General features: G+C 37.6%; 1 protein-coding gene across 1 annotated transcript in view; it reads right to left on the bottom strand.

The window, feature by feature from the left end:
* Positions 1-18,801, bottom strand: part of ANGPT1 (angiopoietin 1) — a 163,354-nt gene that overhangs the window by 72,594 nt on the left and 71,959 nt on the right. Inside the window, exons 2-4 of the mRNA XM_030012726.2 lie at positions 14,351-14,506; positions 11,182-11,303; positions 2,112-2,344 (exon numbers count right to left, since the gene is read on the bottom strand). Coding sequence (XP_029868586.1) covers positions 2,112-2,344; positions 11,182-11,303; positions 14,351-14,506 — 511 coding nt within the window. The remainder of the gene's footprint in view (positions 1-2,111; positions 2,345-11,181; positions 11,304-14,350; positions 14,507-18,801) is intronic.

Below are 18,801 nucleotides of genomic sequence, written 5' to 3'. Positions count from 1 at the left end.
ATTATATTTATGCATTTCACTGTGCTGGGCATCTTTTATTTCCACAGTTCCTCAGAAGTAAAGGAACTGCTGAAAATTCACGTTTTCAGGCATCTGAATTTGTACCCAGGAGCCCAATTTGAAACATCCACTTCTGTAATCCTCACTCAAAGTTTTTATAAGCAGCAGCTGAGGAAACTAAGTTTAGGAAAAATGTTGGTTAGTTTGTGTTTTGTTTTTTTTTTCTTTGACTCAAATTCAAAATTGTTAGAAAATCTTTCTAACCTTAAAAAGAACTTGCAGTATATCTCTGTATGAGAATAATATATCTTTCATTTTGATATTAATTTTAAAGTACTCCGGAGCTCTATTAGAACACTCTGAACACAGCTTTGCCAGGATTCTTTGCCAAAAGACCAGAAAACATAATAAAGGATTTGCATTGCATCACAATGTTTCTCTACTGATATGAGAATAGCCTACTATGACGGATGTTATTTAATTCAAAATACTGGGGAACTATATAACAAAGTAAGCAGAAGGGAACATTTAGAATGAACATGAGGGGGAAAAAAGTTTTTTTAAAAAAAAAGTCTATCGACACAGGCCCAAGCATGCAACACTTCCAAAGGAAGAGATCTAATCCTTGTCACTGGAGCAGTTTAGATTTAAGCCACACAAGTTGCATGGGAATATATAGTAGAGAGCAAACTCACACTGCCTTGAGCTGAATAGTTTGAATGATCTAATATGTCTTCTGCGTCTTAAACAAAGTATTGAATAACGATACAGGTGATGAGGTTTTTATTGGGGGGACAGGGTTGTTGCTTGGGGTTTTTGTTTGGTTTTTTGCTTTTTGGTTTTTAGACAATTTATGGCACTTAGAGCTCTAGAATTGCAATGAGCAAATATGCTGGGCTCTTCTGACTGCTGGTACTTAACCTCACATAGGCCTCTTTCCACACTCACTGAATGACTAGCACAACTTGCACAGGTACAGTTTGTCTCTAAGTTTACCCTGTACCCTTTCTCAGAAGGGTTTTAATGGCTTCTTCCCAGATGGATATTATTTTATTTCCTCAACTTTCTTTCTCCCAGTATTTTTAACCCTCTGCATGCTATACCAGGCACAGCTGTTAATCTTTTAGCTGTTTTTCTTAGCACATGCCTTTTCTCTTATATTCTCCCTTACATTTCTTCTTCCCTCTCTTCTGTATGACTTTGCCTTGGTTTTTGTAGTTACCGACTTGTTCTTTCCAGTCTCCCATTTCTGTTCTTTAAAGTGGTCTCCATTCAACCATCTCCCTTTAGTTCTGATGAAAGGAATTTCTTTCCAGAGACATTCTGCAGTGTCTGTAACATTTGAAAATTGAAATTCTACCTGAGTTTCTTACTCAGTCTCTGTAAGAAATCTGTTTACTAAGACAGACAGACTTGAGGAGAATTGTCCTAGAGTCTTTGTCAACCCCTTCTTTCAAAGGATGTTATTTCCATCTTTTGTGCTTGTAGTATCTCTAATGCACCCAGAAATAAACAAAATCCAGCAAGGCAGAACAAAGAAAAATGGTCCCTTATTATAAATAAAATCTTATTCAAGAGAAGAGGTTCTTCTTTTGGTTGTCTACAGCACCGTAAGTGCCTACATCCAAGTTCATCATGTTATAACCCATATATATGTATAAAGTTCTGGGTTACTTTCCTTCGTTTAGTACCCTGTTCTCTCCAATGATTGTAAAGGAAGTCTAGACTAAATTAGATATAGGCTTCTATAAAGTTAACATCCACAGCTGGTTGGATTACTCCCAGCAGAAGGACACATGCTCAGAGGAGCAAATCAGTATTGCTAATATGAAGTCAATGGAATTATGGCCTACATCAGCTATGGTCAAGGTATAACAACTCAATGATATTGAATTCAGCAAATCAAATATTGCTGTTAGTACAAGGATTGGCCTCAGCACTGTCTGAACCCTATTTGATTTGTGGGTTCTCATCAGCTCTTTTGTCCTCAATCATAATGTCTTTTTCTTTCTTGGAATAAGCTCATTAAGTTCTGCCTTTCCAAAAATTCAGGACTTACTTCAGAATAAATTTCCTAGTACTTCTAATGTTTTATAATGCTGCTTTCTTACCTCCTTCCTTGGAACAGAGGGTGATCAGAGTGTGAACTGTATCCATCAGTTCAAGCTGCTGTTTCTGCAGGACACTGTTATTGCTTGTTGCCTTGTTTAACTGCTTCTCTAATTCCTGGATTACGTAGCTTTGTCGTGTGACCAAGCTTTGTAGGTTCTCTTTTTCCTCCTTCAAAGTGTCCAGCTCCTCTTTATGCCTTTCTTCCATTTCTAAAATTCTGTGCTCAAGTAAACTAAAATGAAATAAAACAGTTAGTAGATACTACTTCATTCCAACATATCTATTAATACAGAAAACAGAACTATTTTATTTTTTACCATAGTGTTCAGTACATAAATGATTTATTCTAAAAATATCACATCTACTAATTCAGCCCACTGATTATCAAGTAGCCAAATATAACTGATCTTTAAGGTTCCATTTTGTGATGTTTGCATGCTGTAGTGCTTAGAGTAAAGTGGACGGAACTGCATATCTAGTTGTTACAACCATCCAAGTGCACGGGCATAGGGCCAGTAACACATTTGTATATAGAAGTTCAGTCAGAAAAGCCTAAGTTAGGCAAAGGAGGGAGAAAAGCAGGGCACTGAAAAGGGAAAGCTGGGAAAGGAATTGAGCACCAGATCAGTGGTATCTGTTTTCACATTAAGAATAATACTGTTTCCCCAAAAGATAAATCAGAAGTTTGCATTTTAAGGTGGGATTCCCTTGTTTTCCTTGAGTACACATATGTATATCCCCCCTGGCCTTTTCTTGTTCCACAAAAGGCTCCTCATACAGAAAACTGTTGGACATCATACTATGCAGCCTGCTTATATCAATTTTCATAAATAATTTTACACATGTATGGAAACACTTTGGTTTGATTAATGTTCTTTTTCTAGTACCCTTCTCTGTCCTGAGTCGGAAGTGTACAATTTACAAAGACAAAAGGCATATCAGATTATATCTGGAAGAATAGAGGAGCTGTAGACATAAAGGACAGCTAGTATCTGTCAACAGTGAACAAGAAGTTTTTTCAGGCCAGTGCTTTGATGCTGGGGTGGGAGTTTAGCAGAAAGAATTTATTAATATTAGGTAAAGAAATTAATTCAATCCCTCTGATACTTTCTATTTAGTAATTCTACTGTATACACCAAAAGAGGTGTTTCTTATGCCTGTAAACCAACTGGTCATTACACACTTGCCAACAAACTGCTTCCTGTTCAAGTCAGTCTTAGGTTTTATTTATTTGCACTCTCCCCCCACCTTTGTTTTTACTTCTGGATAATAGATCAGTGGCAAAATGCCTGCATAATTTCAGGTCATTTAACCTAACTGAAGAATGTAATAAAATCCATATGGAGTTGTTTCCACTAGATATCACGGAGCCTTAATATGAGCTGTTACAAATGATAACAATGCAAAGATTAAATTCATTCCCTGGATTTGCTGTACAAGCTAGAGTAATATAAAACTTCTTTTTTTTTTTTTTTTAAATAAAAGAAACCAAACAGCAAATCTCTTTTTCTGAAATGTTATAAATGTGGGACTTACAAAAATACTGAAGAAAATATACTTTGTAACATCAACATATCTAGTTCTGTGAAAACTAGAAGTATCTGGGTAAAGGGGCAGGGGGAAGAAAAGATGGGAAGGGAAAACACTTTTTCATGGGGTCCCAAACACCAAGGGGAACATGATATGTCATTCTAAAAGGCTCATTAATTAGTAACAAAAGCATAACAAGATTCAGTGGACTGGAATCGGATGATAGGAAGTTTCAATCTGAAACAAAGTACGGATTTTGAAGCCCACGACAATAAATTATTTTAACACCTTTCAGACCTGTAGCTGATTTTTTTCATCACTTGACCTCTAACATTAAATACAATGCCTTTATACTCTATACTCACATGGATTTTTTTGCAAATATTTATGTGGAAGTCTTTGAGTTTTGTTATGCAGAAGATCAGACTAATTAGTTTTGTTAGGGAGAAGTGGTTGAAAATGTTCTGATGGAAGTGGTTTCGGTCATAAAATACTGTTCAAAAAAATAAAAAAAAATATTCTATATGAATTTTATCAGTTCTGTCCATATTTTCACAGAAATTATTGAAATGCTCATTTTTATTCTAAATTTTAACTTTTCTGATAGACTATAACTTATATCAATGCACTTTGGATAGGAACAAGGTGGGCCCTGGGCACAGTCTGTGATCAAATGGGTGCTAGGTGTGGTTACATCCCAGTCTGACATCTTACAGTCCATGGAAAATGTTGTGTATTGTCAATGTAAGAGAAGATGCCGTTCTTGAAGCTAGAATATTGCTTTATAGTTAAATGGTAAGTAGAGACAAAAAAAGTTCCCTTTATCTTTGTTGATATCCAAGTACAGTACATGTCATTTCCCTAATTCCACAACATCCTATCTGTATGTCCACATCGAAATGATTTCCATATCTCAATGATTTCATGTAAAAGAAAGAGCCTTTGACAGCCACAATTTCTGCATTGCATTATTTGTTTCCCACTGTAGCCCTCCTAAGACCGTAGCAAATGAACCCATGGTGATGACAGTCTTATTTGTAGCAACACTGGCCATGTCAAGAAAGAAGGAAGAAGCTGACAATGTTTAGAGCTTCCCAGTTTAGTGCCTACAGAGACAGACAGCAAGCATATGTTTTATGGCTTTAGTAATAATACATCCTAATATTTATGAGTGGTGTGTCAACAACATGTGGTGGAAAGATTGGAGTGTCACAGCACATGGTTCTTTTACAGTTTTCTACGTAGATTAAAAGTCCTGTTATTATAAACTGCAAAACTAAGCTATTTTAAGGAATGCATATGCATTTATGCAATGATCTTTCTATATCCATAAATTTACAACAGATAAGAATAAAGTCTTGAGGATAGGACCACTCCCTGTATTCCTGGGAGAAATCCAAAACATTCATTGTGTTTTACTAAGAAGCAGTGAGAAACCTTTGGTCAAAGCTCCAAATGAACAAAAGCAAAAACTTCACATAGACTGGGGATTTCTGCACTGGCCTGTTCCAAAAGGAAGAAATCCTTAAACAGCATGAGAAAAGCTGCTCTTAAGGCCTTTGACACCAACGAGGCCAGAATTTTTCATTTGTATTGTTACATTCATATTTATTATAGCTCATTTAAATTAAAAAAAAAAATTGCTAGAAACCCCATCAAAAAATCTTGAAACAGGTTGAAACCCATTACAAAGATATTTAGATTTTTTTTTAACAGTTGTGAAACCACTCTGTTCTCTCTTTTTTCCTTGTGACATCAGACAATTTCTAACAGACAAGTACCATGAAGAAATAATTTTGCTGAGTGCTTGGTAAAGATATTTTCTCATTTTTTTAAAGAGGCATTGTGAAGACAGAGTTAAAATGACAGTATTTGTACTAGGTTTCATTAATAACTATTGCTGACATAAAATATTAAAGAAAACAAAAAGAAGGCTGTCTCTATACCAATTAGTCCAACAATCTGTAAAGGTTGACTGAAATTGTTATATAACATTCTTTTATAAAACTTTCCAGTAAAATGTTATGGGCATGATGTATTGACTGGCTTTTTTACAGTAAGTTTACCGTATACATTTCCTATACATTTGAAATTCCTATACATTTCCTATATGTTTCAAATTCCTATATGTTTCAAATTCCTATATGTTTGAAAACATTACTGACCCAGACAGATGAAGCAGTCATGGGAACTACAATACTCACAATAAAAATAAATCACCATTCACTAGAAGGATCATATGTATACATACATATATATAATCATACACATACACATATGTATGTGTATTATTTATAATTGTAGCCTTCAATCTGGGGAAACAAATCAGGCATTTAGGGAACAGAATGAAGTTGTGAAGAAACAAATGTTGTTGTTAACATGGATAAACACCAGTATTATTCATTGGACAATGACTCTTTGGAGTCATTATCTAGAAGTCAATTAAATTAAAAACAAACACACACACCCCAAACACAGACAAACTTAATTTTCCTAAAGGTTAACCATGTCTCAATATCTAACCTATGGATCTTGGCGAGGCTAGGAATCTATTTTCAACCAGACAAATTATTTGTTAACTTTGTCAGGATATAAGCCAGTGGGATGCCTTGGTGCAACTGTGCTGTGTCCAGCTGATTCAGAAAAAGCCCTCTGATAACACTGGAGAGGGTAGAAGACCCATATGGAAGTCAAAGAATGGCTTCCAGTGAAAGCTGTTGTCATTTTGAAAGGTGATGAAGTAGAACATATAGAAAGCACTCTGGTAGCTCTCTGGGGAGGAAGGAAAGTCTGGTTTAGACAATCTGCCTTATAAGGTAGGTAGTTTATTCACTAATCCATTCCAGACCACAGCAGTTTAAGAGGGTTTTTTATCTTTGTTTTCAGAGGCCTCAGTTTAGACACATGAGAACAGGATATAGACCAGATCTTAGAGATGGACATCTTTTGTATTAAAATAATATTTAAAAAAATCTGGATTTATTAAAAATACAGATAAAAACATTTACTTTGTTGAGCTATTCAATAAATAAAGACAAGTAGCGTCACACTAGCGAAAAATTCTTCGGCTGTATACATGTGGTTTTCTTGTATTACGTATGTATGGGAAGACAAACAGGTAGAGGATTTAAATGCTTACTTTGGAGTGTAAGAATGGCATTTTCTCATTGAGACAGCTTCTTTGTACTTGGTTTTACGTGACTGAAATTTTCCTTATATTGTTAGCTGCTGACCACTCATACTTTGGTGGTCTGATATTGTCTGATCAGTTTAAGGAAATATAAAAATATGTCCCCATATTTCTTAAGGCCAGTAAAGTAACTGGTCCCTTAGCATCAGTAAGCTTATTTTTTATACCAGTGAAAAGATAATTCCATTGAAATCACAAAAGTGACATGAAAAATCTGGATTTATCTTTTTAGTATGTATGAGACCTGCAAATAAAACTCATCAGACATATTGTGTTTCCTCATCTTTCACACAGACAGATGGAAATTCAAGAATCATTCTTGAGTCCTCGCTTTTCATAGGATGCAACAATTCTTGTATTGAATGTGTTAATGTAGTTTGATTGTCTGCAAATTCAAGTAGGATTTTATGTTTAAATTTCACTTCCACTATTTATTGCTAGAAGATCCAGAATTCCATTATATTTTTCTTCATTCATTTCATTTGAGTAAATAAAAAGTTATTTTCACACTTGCATATTGAAACAAATGGCACACAATAAGTTAAATGCAGCTGGTACACTCTGGAGAAAAAAAAAGGGGCTCATAAAGGCAGTTAAGCATGGAAATCTTTCAAGGATAAATCAAAATAGTTTTTAGAAAGCTCTTGTGGGAGAAAAAATGGCAATGGAAGAAACTACCATTTACATTATAGTGGGTGGGAACCCACAAAACTAAATTATTTATGGCATGAGAGCACTCTATAGAAACATAGTTCTGGGGCAAATGTGACTCTACTTATGCCATGGAACATCTTTCACTTCAGTGGGATAAAAAGAAAAAATTGGCCACTCTTCCCAGCACAGGCAGGAAGTAGAGAAAGGCCAAGAATAGATATATTTCTAGTCTAAAGAACATGCATTTGTCCCCTGTTGATATGCAGTGTTCATTTTATTTGAGGATAATATACAAGTTACTGTAGTACATCAACCATCAGTTATTATTACTATAAGATTTTGCATTACATTCATCCAAAATACAATTCTTTGAAAGTGATTAAGGTTATTATTTTTATTTTATATAGAGGAAATTTTAGCACAGAGAAAGAAATTATCTGCCCACAGTACACCATCTGTTTTGATTATTTTTGCTATTGTAGTAGATCCTACACTAGTTCCTACTGTGGTGTACACCTACTGCAAAAGAAAGGCCCTTTCCAAAAAAGCTTTCAGTCCACATAGGCAACATGGATAAAAGGAATTTTCTCTATTTTATTGATCTGAAAGTGATACTGAGAAGGATGAAGACATTTTAACTAAATAGGTACTGAATGTAGCCTCATGGTAACCTATAAGTACTGTTTAAAGTTAAGCAAGCTAAAATCATTGGCATGTCAAGAAACATAGTATCTGCTGAGATCACCAAGATTTGTCCCATAGTGAACTTGACACACACATAATTGATTTCAGGATCAAGACCTATGAGGCCACGACTATGCAGTTCTTTGTTAGGAGTACGTGATGATACAGGAGCTGATGATCCATATTTTAGTGTAATCATAACATTGCCCTCTCCCTAATTTTATCACTCCCAAGGAGAGAGTAACAGAACCTGGACAGTGTATGCCAGGTTCTTGCTTCATTAGAAGATGAAACTCCATGTGCTTTTGCATTTATCCACATACAACTATACTTCTGAGAGAAACAATTGGGTATAAAGTGTGCTTTTTAACATATCCCTCCTTTTCTTCCGAAAAAACAAGGCAGATCCTTTTGTCATGTCAGACCATTTCATCATAATGTCAGCCAAGTCAAAGGTCAACTTAAGTAAAACTTATTTGTTTACTGACATGAAGGTTTTACACCCTGACACATAGCTAAGATAAATAAATAAATCGAGATTATTAAGTACACAAGACACAGTCTCTTGAGCAGCCAATAAAACTTTGTTGCTAACCAGATTGCAGCAGATAAAAATGCAAGTATTTATATACTTAACTAATGCTTGGGTTAATCCCAGATTGAAATAGGTTTGTAAAATACGTAGAACAAACTGCCTCCTGCACATGCCTACTCTCTCCGTGGACTACAGGGAGAGCCCACACACACAGTTTAGGTGAATAACTTAATTTTGAGATGGCTGAAGTCAAAGTTAATCCCACACTAATTCATTCATATTTCCAATTGGTCAAGGGAAATCTGTGGAGTTCAAGAGTTTCAGTGTAATCCAACTTCTCCAGAATAACATCTGCTGGAATTACTGGTTATAAACAGTTGCTAGATTAAATACATTAAATTGGTTTTCATAACCAGTAGCAATAATGGTATATTATTTCACCAGCTTTGCAACTGGTCACATTTAGCAAACACATTTCTCTGTAACAATATTTTCTAGTTTTCATCATTATCTGGTTTTTTTGCCTTCTTTTCGCAGTAGCTCCTTGCCTATTGGGGTGTTAGTCTTCCTCATGTATAACCCTGGGCAAGTTCTTCCTGCCTCAGCTGCTGATTCCTGTCCAGCAGCACCGGAGTCATGCTGCCTTTTTTGGCAAACTGTCTGATCTCAGTTTAAATAGTCCACTAAAGCTTGTACAGGATGCTTCAGTAACTACCTCACTTTTAAAGCTGCTTGCCTTATTCCAATGTCAAATGTAGATACAGAAAATAGAAACCTTAGGGCTAGTCAGACTTACCTCACAGTTGTTCTTTCCAGAAGGGAGCTGAGAGTGAAGCTGCAGGGTAAAAGCACTCTCTGTCCTCCCTGCTTAAACCTGGCTGTTACAGAGGCAGGAATATGAGCCTTAGGTCTCTAGAAGGGCAGCCGAGAAGGAAAAGGCTTTACCCGCTGCACTGAGTGCAGATGCCCAGGTACGGGCAGTGGGGGCTGCAGGGGCGGCCTCTGTGAGGAGAGGCGGCGGCTGCCCTGTGCCGGACACGGCCGGTTCCAGCTGGTTCCAGCCGGCCTCAACAGACCCACCGCAGGGCATGGCTGAGCCTGTCAGCCATGGTAGTGGTGCCTCCGTGATAACGTATTTAAGAAAGGGTAGAACCACCACATGACGGTGTGAGGAGTAAGGGAAAAAAGTGAGAGAAACAATGCTGTAGACACCAAGAACAGAGAAGAAGGAGGGAAGGAGGCACTAGAGCAGAGATTCCCCTGCAGCCCGTGGGAGAGACCATGGTGGAGCAGGTATTTCCCATGGACGACCCCAGGCTGGAGCAGGTGGAGATGACCAGAAGGAAGATGTAGCCTATGGAGAGCCCACGTTGGAGCAATCCTATCCTGAAGGACTGCAGCCCATGGGAAAGAACCACACTGGAGAAGGAAAGTGGTGTGAACTAACACCACAACCCCCATTCCTCATCCCCCTGCACTGCTCAGGGACGGGGGGGACATAGAAGAGTCAGGAGTGAAGTTGAGCCTGGGAGAAGGGGAGCTAGGGGGGAAAAGTCTTTTTTGTTTTGTTTATGTTTCTCACTACCCTACACTGGCAATAAATGAGGCTTTTTTTTGCCCATGACAGTAACTGGTAAGTGATCTCCCTGTCTTTATCTCAGCCACAGTCTTTCCTTATATTTTCTCCCTCTGCCCTGTCGATGAGCGGGAGCGAGAGAGCAGCTGGGTGGGCGTCTGGCAGCTGGACAAGGTCAACCCACCACACATGCTCTCTGAGAGACTGGATTGCTAAATCCAGTGACTTCAGGTACTGAGTCCCTCACAGAGAGAGGAGCTTCTGTGTAGCACAGAAAGGGACAACACTGGAACTTCTTCTTGACTGTCACTTCACTGCTTAAAAAGTTGTGCTAATAAACAATTTTTCTTCAATTTCAGCATAAAACCCAAATGTTTACTGTTCACTTACTCTTTAAATGGAGCATGGCTCCAAGTATGCTATATACAACTGAGTCCAAGGGGAGAGAGAGAGATCCTTCTACATGTTAGATCATTGTATCCATTAAAATTAGAAAGATGAACTGTTAAAGATTTTCTGTTTCTTATGCACTTTAGGGTAGTTGATAATCTCATAATTTATTATTAATATTTTTCCACTTGAAAGTGCTCATACAAGTTATCCCTATGCTTTTCAGTAGCAGGAACTGTGGTCATATGACTAAGGTGTCATGAAGCAAACTGAGATGTAAACTTACAGTGCACACGAAAAGTGGTAAAAATCAACTTACATTTATCCTACAGGAGCTAACACAGCTTAAGGTCACACCCTAGCTCTTTTAGCCATTTCATAAATATTACCTATACTTTTCACTTACTGTATTTGCTTTTTCCATTTCATCAGTTGCTTAGAACAAAGTATACATAGACCACTTTGTGATGAACAGAGAAAGAGTGTAAGAGACCAACTACTCATTCTTACCTGTTTTTCTCATGAATTTTCAGGATTTCATGTGTCTGTTGTAGAAGCTGTTTTTCTAGCTTGTACGTTGACAGTGAATTTTCCAGTAGCTGAATTTCAAGTCTGGATGTTTGATTTAGCACCTTAAGGATAAATTAAGAACATTAATGTTTATATTGTCCTGGTTATGTAGTTATAGCAACATAATACAACCATTTCATTCTGATTTGATGATTTGTCAAAAATTGTTTCTAAACCCTTTTTTAAACTCAGCTGCCTAGCTGGTGCAAATGAACTCAATCAAGTTACATTGATATGTACCAGCTGATATTCTGGCACCCTGTTTACTGTAGAATAATACTAGGCCGGCAGAAAAAGGAAAGGTGACTGCCAAATAAGCTTCATTTCAGTGGAAAGAACAAGAGGCATGCCTCAAACATGCATTCCTACAAAGCATGCTTAAACCAGAAGAGTGCAAGAGTACTTGGACTGAAGCCAAAGTGTTGCATCTTCTGTTTTGTAAGTAAAGCTCCTACTTTAGCTGTCCCCTGAGTTCTCTTTTTTTTGCAGTGTTGGCAGAAGTCTGGTGTCTGCTTATGTTATCACTACTTGCACTCTTACACAGTTTTTTAAGATGAAGGCTGTGATCCTAAACATTGCTTTATGAAGCTGTCTTTCACTTTAGTGGTGGTCTGTATCAATAGCACAAGATTTTAATAAGTACATTAGACTGAAAGAAGCCTTTTAACTAGACGAAAGAGAATAGATTCTAACAAAAAAATAGTTCAAAAGTGGAAATAACAGAATGTTTTTAAGAATGAAAGCAATAATGTTAATTAATGTTAGTGGATTTTGTTGGGATATCGCTGTTCATTACATAGAGTCTGAAGGAGTGTTTTTTGTAGATATGTGTGCACACACCAGCTGAGATGCAACCACTTCTGGAACTGAAAATGATGCCTCTTTAATGGAACTTATCAGACCTTTCTTGGAATGACATTTATCAGTATCATCATAGGATTACATGGTAACATTTTCTCATGCATGCCTGATAGGAATTTGTTACAGAACATGAAGCAAAGACAATGGCTCTCGAACTCAGTCCAGTGCCTTATTTTTGTTTGAAATTGTTTCATTCACAGAGCAACTTGAGTTGTCCTTTTTAAGGGTACAGAGGTTGAAAAAATTGGAAATGATCAGTATGCAGCTGTTACGTTTTTCAAGATGGGTACATACGGAAGTGCCAGGAGGCATCACCACAGTTTCAGAAGCACCTGGCAGAAATTGAAGGTGTATTACAAAGGTTGGCAAGGGGTAAGAAGACAGGAAAGCATCAACAGGTTTCCAAAGAAGATACATCTGTGGAGCAGCCTACAAAACATCAGTAGAGCTTCAGGTAGACAAGAAAGCCTAAAGGGAATCAGTGGGATTTTGGATGGATCAGGGATTGGGAGAGGTCAGTAAGATTTTAAGGAGGTGGAGGCTCTATCTTCAGTCCTTCAGACTCCTCCTTACACTGGTATGAGTACTTTTTATTACAGGCATGGGATCCTGGCCTCCCTTTCCCCTCCTTGTATCCTACAGACCTTCATCTCTCTGCCATGCAGCTGGCTACCTCCATCACTGCCAGAGCAGTCTCTTTTGACTTTCTTGAGCCACCTGCACCACTCTTTTCTGATTGAGGGTAGAACCAGGGACTATGGGGACTTTCTCATACTGCTGAAAGAGGGGAGGTGGGAAAAGCCACCACTGAGCTGAAAGTCAGAGGAAGTACTGCGACAAGGAAGAAACACTCCCATTGATATCTTGAACAACTCAAATTCTTCAGCAATAGGTATAGAAGGAGGAAGTTATCTGCTCCTTTACACAGTTACCAGTGATACCTCTACTTTAATGTGGTTCCTCAAAGTGAGACAGAGGCAATGCACGTTTTGACCCTTACCTGCTTAAAGGAGGAAACCGTGAATGAGTACTCAACACTTACACCTAGGTAGGTCTTTTGGGATACAAGAAGAGTTCCTACACCTCCTTTTTCTTTACTGAACATAGGATACTACAGTCCATAGGTCTTCACATTTTATGTTTCCATTTAGATAGTCTGCTGATACCGAATTAAAGATTTTCCCCAACATTTTCTTAAGTCAATATACTATGTTTTAGAAACTGTGGTCATTTGAGATCACAACATTTACAAGTGAATGTTGACCTATTAACCAAGATGTAGAAAAAAAGGTCCAAAGAACCCTTGTAAGACAGTGTATCTGTCTTTCATAATTACTGTTGTTTCTCAGTGTACTGTAATGTGATTACGTAAAAACTTGGTAATGGTATCGTAGACATGAGTGAGGACATTAGAACAGAAAATGTGGTCTTTCAAGAAGTACATATGCTACTAGAACAAACCAAATAAATGTAATACTTTAATTCCGCTGTTCTAAATGAACAGCTAATGCAGTGAAGCTGGTAATACACCACATGCTAGAAGATCAGGAGGAAGTCAGCAAAAATAAGGAAAACAAATAGGCATCTTAAACTGATAAAAGAATCCAAAAGGCAAAAAGTAGTACGTATCTTTGCAATAAGCCCAGTATGAAATTGTACTCTGTGTTATGACAGTGATACTCTTGTCACTTCAATCACAACAGTGATTTCAGTGCTAGGAATCATATGGAGATGGGTTTTTAAATTCATGTGATGTTAAACAATTCTACAGTAATAACAAATACACAGTGTTTTATAAAGAAGCTGATGCTTGTCCTTCTCTTTTCGCTATGTTTCAAATAGCTGGAAACATATTACAGAAAATAAACAAACTTTCTTGTAATAGTAAAGAGGCAAACAACAATGGAGACCAAAGGCTCTGTTTTAGCCTAAAACTCATTATTTAGCTTGACACTTGTATCATTCACAGTTGGTAGCTGGTCTCTTTGAAGTCAAATGCTGATTTAGTTTCCTGGACAGTCCTGCCTGCCTTGCATGCACACAGCTAAACATACTAACCAAATGAAATCAAAAGAAAGACACATAACAAGGGTCAGTCATCACTGCTGTTGGTACCAAGAAACAGAGTGTGTATGTTTCTTGGAGCCCTGTGTTGAAATGTTTTGTGTGGTGATGCATTAGAAAAGAAAGAGGATGCGAAACGTTCTCTGCAATTAACAGCTTTTAGAAAACCACTCTGGGAACATACCTGGGTTTCAACATCCGTGAGTTTTCTCGTTTGCTCTGCTGTCTGGCTGAGGAGGCTGGTCCCTATCTCGAGCATGGTGGCGGTGTGGTTCTGCACAGCATTCTGCTGCAGCTGCACCATCTCCGATTTCATGTTTTCCACAATGTAGTTCTCAAGCTGTAAAAGAGAAAAGGTTGTAGCTGTGGAATTTTTACCTGTTTAGGCATTCTGGTGACATAAGGGTGCATAGCTGGCATTCTTGCAAAAAGGGAAAATTTCAACATTTTTGGGGGGAGCCCAAGTCTCAGTTGAGCCTGTGACTGTTGGGGTAGGGACCTGACTATCTGGGTAGCCCCTTCCAGACACAGAGTCCCAATGTTTTTCCAGGTATCACAGCCAGCTGTCGTGAGCTGGAGCAAGCCCTGCCTGCCTCCTTCTGTGTCAAGGCTGCAGTGAGCATTTGTGGTAGAGATGTCATGGCAGCTCCAAAATGAACCCCTAAAAGAACAAAGCACACTACAGGGAAACGCCAGGTCCTACTTGTACATTTTAACTTACATGTGAGTCCTTCCTGGAAGAGATCCTACCATATCCTACCTCCCCTGGATTGTTCCTATCTCACAGTCATTCAGCAATATGATTTTTTTACTGGGTTAGATACCCACAAAGAGTTTCACAAATTTGGCAATGAACGCAGCTTAGTTTAGCTGTGACCAAAATATTGTAAAGGAATGGAGACACTGTCATGGCAATAAAGGAAAGGAGTTGACCAAAAACCATAGAAAGCTGCTTTGCTCCATTGCTTTTGTTGTCTTGATATTGTTTGCAGTTTGTTGAACTGAATCTGAATTAGCACCCTCTAAATAAACAGGACATCCCAGAGAGAGTGGCACTTTTTGTTTTGGTTTGTGTTAGTTAACACAGGCAGAGTCATTCCCTTCTAGCTACCCAGGTCTTCACCCTGCCACAGCAGATGAGAAACCCAGGACTAGCCTATCATATGATGAGATTGTTTCTTACTTATACAAGCATTGTCCTGGCATCTTGCTTGATGTGCTCCATAAAGTATTAACATAAAAAAAGGTGGCCCAGAACATTGTTTTCAATACCTTCTACTGAAATCAGCTGGAGTCCAGCCAATTTACACCCAGTGAAGATTTGGTCCCCAGTTTCATATTGTGGCTGATCATGTTTTTTATGGTTAGCTGATTCCAGACTTAAGCAACCACTGTTTTACCTAATAATTTTAATTACGTTGGACCTGCTTCTGCAGCAGTAAGCATATTTCATTGTGAAAGGTAAGCTGCACAGCTAAACAGTAAGAACCAGATGGAGTTGATTTAAAGACTAAAGAAAGGAGCAGGAGTCAGATATACAGTGTGATTAATAAGAAGGTCTGCTTTCATCTTATCTATAAGCATACTTGTGCTTAGGGGTAACTACTGTTAGATGTTCTGATGAGCCACATTAGCTGAGCTCACAAAAGATTTATTACAAATTTGATCATTTATGTGCACCTCCTACTGGTTTTTATAAACATTTTTACAGAGAAAGAACACTGTCACAATGTAAAATATTTTCTGCATAAGACAGTTGTTGGTGGTTTTTTTATTTGTTTACTCCAGTTTGGAGAAGCACTTCATACCCATGGTGGTCAAAACCAAAGTGGATGTCCTATAGTTTCAGACAACAAAAATGCTTGCTTGAATTGTCAGGTAACTACTCTGAGCTGGAAACCTGCAGTGTTTTAAGTGGTGGGGAAAATTTATTATTGAATACTCTGATAAGTATTAAAATGAGATTTAACAACCAAGGAAAACTATGTATTGCAAAACAATGTCTGCAATGGATGTCACCATTTTCCACTCCCAGTGTAAGTTTACTGCTCTGTTTTAGTTTATTACTGTGAGGTAAGTGTTACAGATATTAAGCTACTTCAAGGGAGAATTTGCAGATCCATCCCATTTCTACACCATGCTTTTATGTTCAGAAGTATTTTGCCTGTATAACTCTTTCACATCATATAATGTATTTTTAGCCACCCTTTGCTTCTTGTTTTCTGACCAGTAATTTTTTTTTTTCCAAACTATCCCCTGCTTGCAAATAATCCCTGTGAAAGAACCCCACAAACTGGATGGTTGTCCTTCTTCACATTCTGGGTCAGATACTGGAACACCTGAACAAGAAATTCAAATTTCTCCCACAGCTTTCACCTCCTAATGAAACACAGGGCTCTGAAGTCATGGTACTGCCCGTGATGGAGTACCAACACATATATTTCCTCAAATCCAATTTCTTTTGTTTCCAGATAGGACTGTAGCATATCTGTGTGTGACTATACAGTGCTTGATTTGTTAGTCTGAAGCTTTCTGAAACTGCCTTGCTGTACATGGGCCACATGGTGCATGTGTGTAATGCATGTCTGGGAAAACCCAGGCAAAAATATGGTGGCTACACTGAGTTATACATCAGAAATTAGATATTTTCACACATCAATAAAAAGAAACACAGATAGGGATGTAAATATAAAAATACAAAAAGACATTTATATTTCTAAATTTTTTTTGCCTGTTATTTTACTCACATTACAGAAAGGATTGCATTTGAAAGATCTAATTGCATCTGTGTGGAGCTACAGCAGGTTTTGACTAGCAACAACACAGGAATAGAGTGAGACATATTGGATAACGTACTTTTAATTATTGTAGTCTAACACGCTCCCCATGGTATCCAGTCTTGGGCAATTGCCCTTGGTTACTCACCCCTAAAACAGGCTCTGGTTGAATCTGACACTGACTCATTGTAACAACAAAGCTGATTTTCCTGTTTCAGAATTAGTCATTAAATGCTTTTGTAAATATTTGGTGTTCAGTACACTGCCACAATAGTTTCTGTGAGCACATCTCAGGAGTACCAGGAGGTATTCACTCAGGCAAAGGAGGGTAGAACAAGGACTGAAATAATGTAGAGGTTCTGTTACATTAATTCCCCTTTCTTCCTTCCTTCACCCACTTCTTTTAGTTTGCTCAGTAGATTTATTGGTTGCAATACTGGCCCTGCTAAAATCAATGGCAAAATTCCCATTGACTTCAATAAGCCAAGACTTCACCTATTATTTTTATTGCAGGAAACCAATATTTACCAGGTTCATTATGGCCAAGCACTGAGTTTTATCTGAAGCCTTCCCCTCTTTGGAGGCATGTATTAAGTGTACTGAACCTTAGACTGAGCTTTCTTTGTGGTTAGTTAAGAGGAATAGCATCTATTTAACAGGTGATAAAAGGATCCTTGCAGGGTGGCCTCACAGAAAATGTGACACACAGAAAGCTATTCATAGAAGTAAATTCAAGAACATTTATGGTTTTAAGTCATCTTTTAGAACCCCTTCATCCTGTAATTAAGTTAAATTCAATTTGTCCAGAGACTCTGCATTAAACATTAAATATATAATGCATAATGAAATACTCTTTTCAGTTAATCTACTATTCACATTTGGATTTTCAAATCCTTATATTACCATTTCTTCTTATTTCAGTTACTTTTTGTTGCAAAAGTGAAACAGAATTCTCTTCTGCATTCTTTTCCCCCATCCCACCCCTCCCACTATATGGCTTTCTATAGTTCATTGATGTCCTTGTTATTAATTTGGCTGCATCTGCTTTTGGTAAGACTCATTACATTGCACAAGAGTTTTCAGTAATGCAGAATTACTGGTGGGATGCATAATAATGTTATAACATTCTCAGAAATAAAACTGTCAGAAGGTTCAGTGTTATTGTTTAATAAACATTCCAGAGGATTATGCATTAAAAGTATCTAGCTTTTTCTGGACAATATTTATTGAATAATCTTCACAGAAACCACCCAAACACTAATAGAACTATTAAAATGGAAACTGTAACTTAGGGCCTAAGTAAATGATAATGGTTTGTGGCAGATGGCTTATAAATAAAATAAGAGCTTTTTCTTTTTCTTTGATCAAGTAATGTTGGTCCCATGTAATTATATGTTAAGGACTGCTATGATATCCAGATGACATTAGGTTTTCATCCAGTGCCTTAGAACAAGAATGCAAGTTAAAGTAACAGTAGACTGTTCTTCTTCTCCTACCATATATTGCACGATTTGGAATAATAGAAACACAATGCACCAGTTATATTTTGTAAGAGCTTTTTTGTCTTGTCTTGCTTTGCATGCCTGAGGATACCACAACAACCAATGGAAGTTCAGTTCTTCTTTCTCTGTTTTTCTGTCTGAGGGTCATACCTCCCCACACTAACAAACTGCCTTGGGGAGTCAGATATAAAAGTGACATTTGATGTAATTTGTGTTTTATAAATACACAAACTGCCTTAGTGGGAATAAGCTGGAAGAAGTTGAAATATATAGAATACCATAGAATTTCTTTGACTTTTGCAGATGCAGAAGGGGGTTAGGAAGGAGTTTATCACTGAGAAAAGTGATTTTATTTG

This window comes from Aquila chrysaetos, chromosome 4 (genome assembly GCF_900496995.4).
Source record: "Aquila chrysaetos chrysaetos chromosome 4, bAquChr1.4, whole genome shotgun sequence".
In the NCBI taxonomy this organism is placed as follows: Eukaryota; Metazoa; Chordata; class Aves; order Accipitriformes; family Accipitridae; genus Aquila; species Aquila chrysaetos.
The sequence above is the reverse complement of the archived record's forward strand: the minus strand, read 5'-3'. Positions and strand labels throughout refer to the sequence as shown.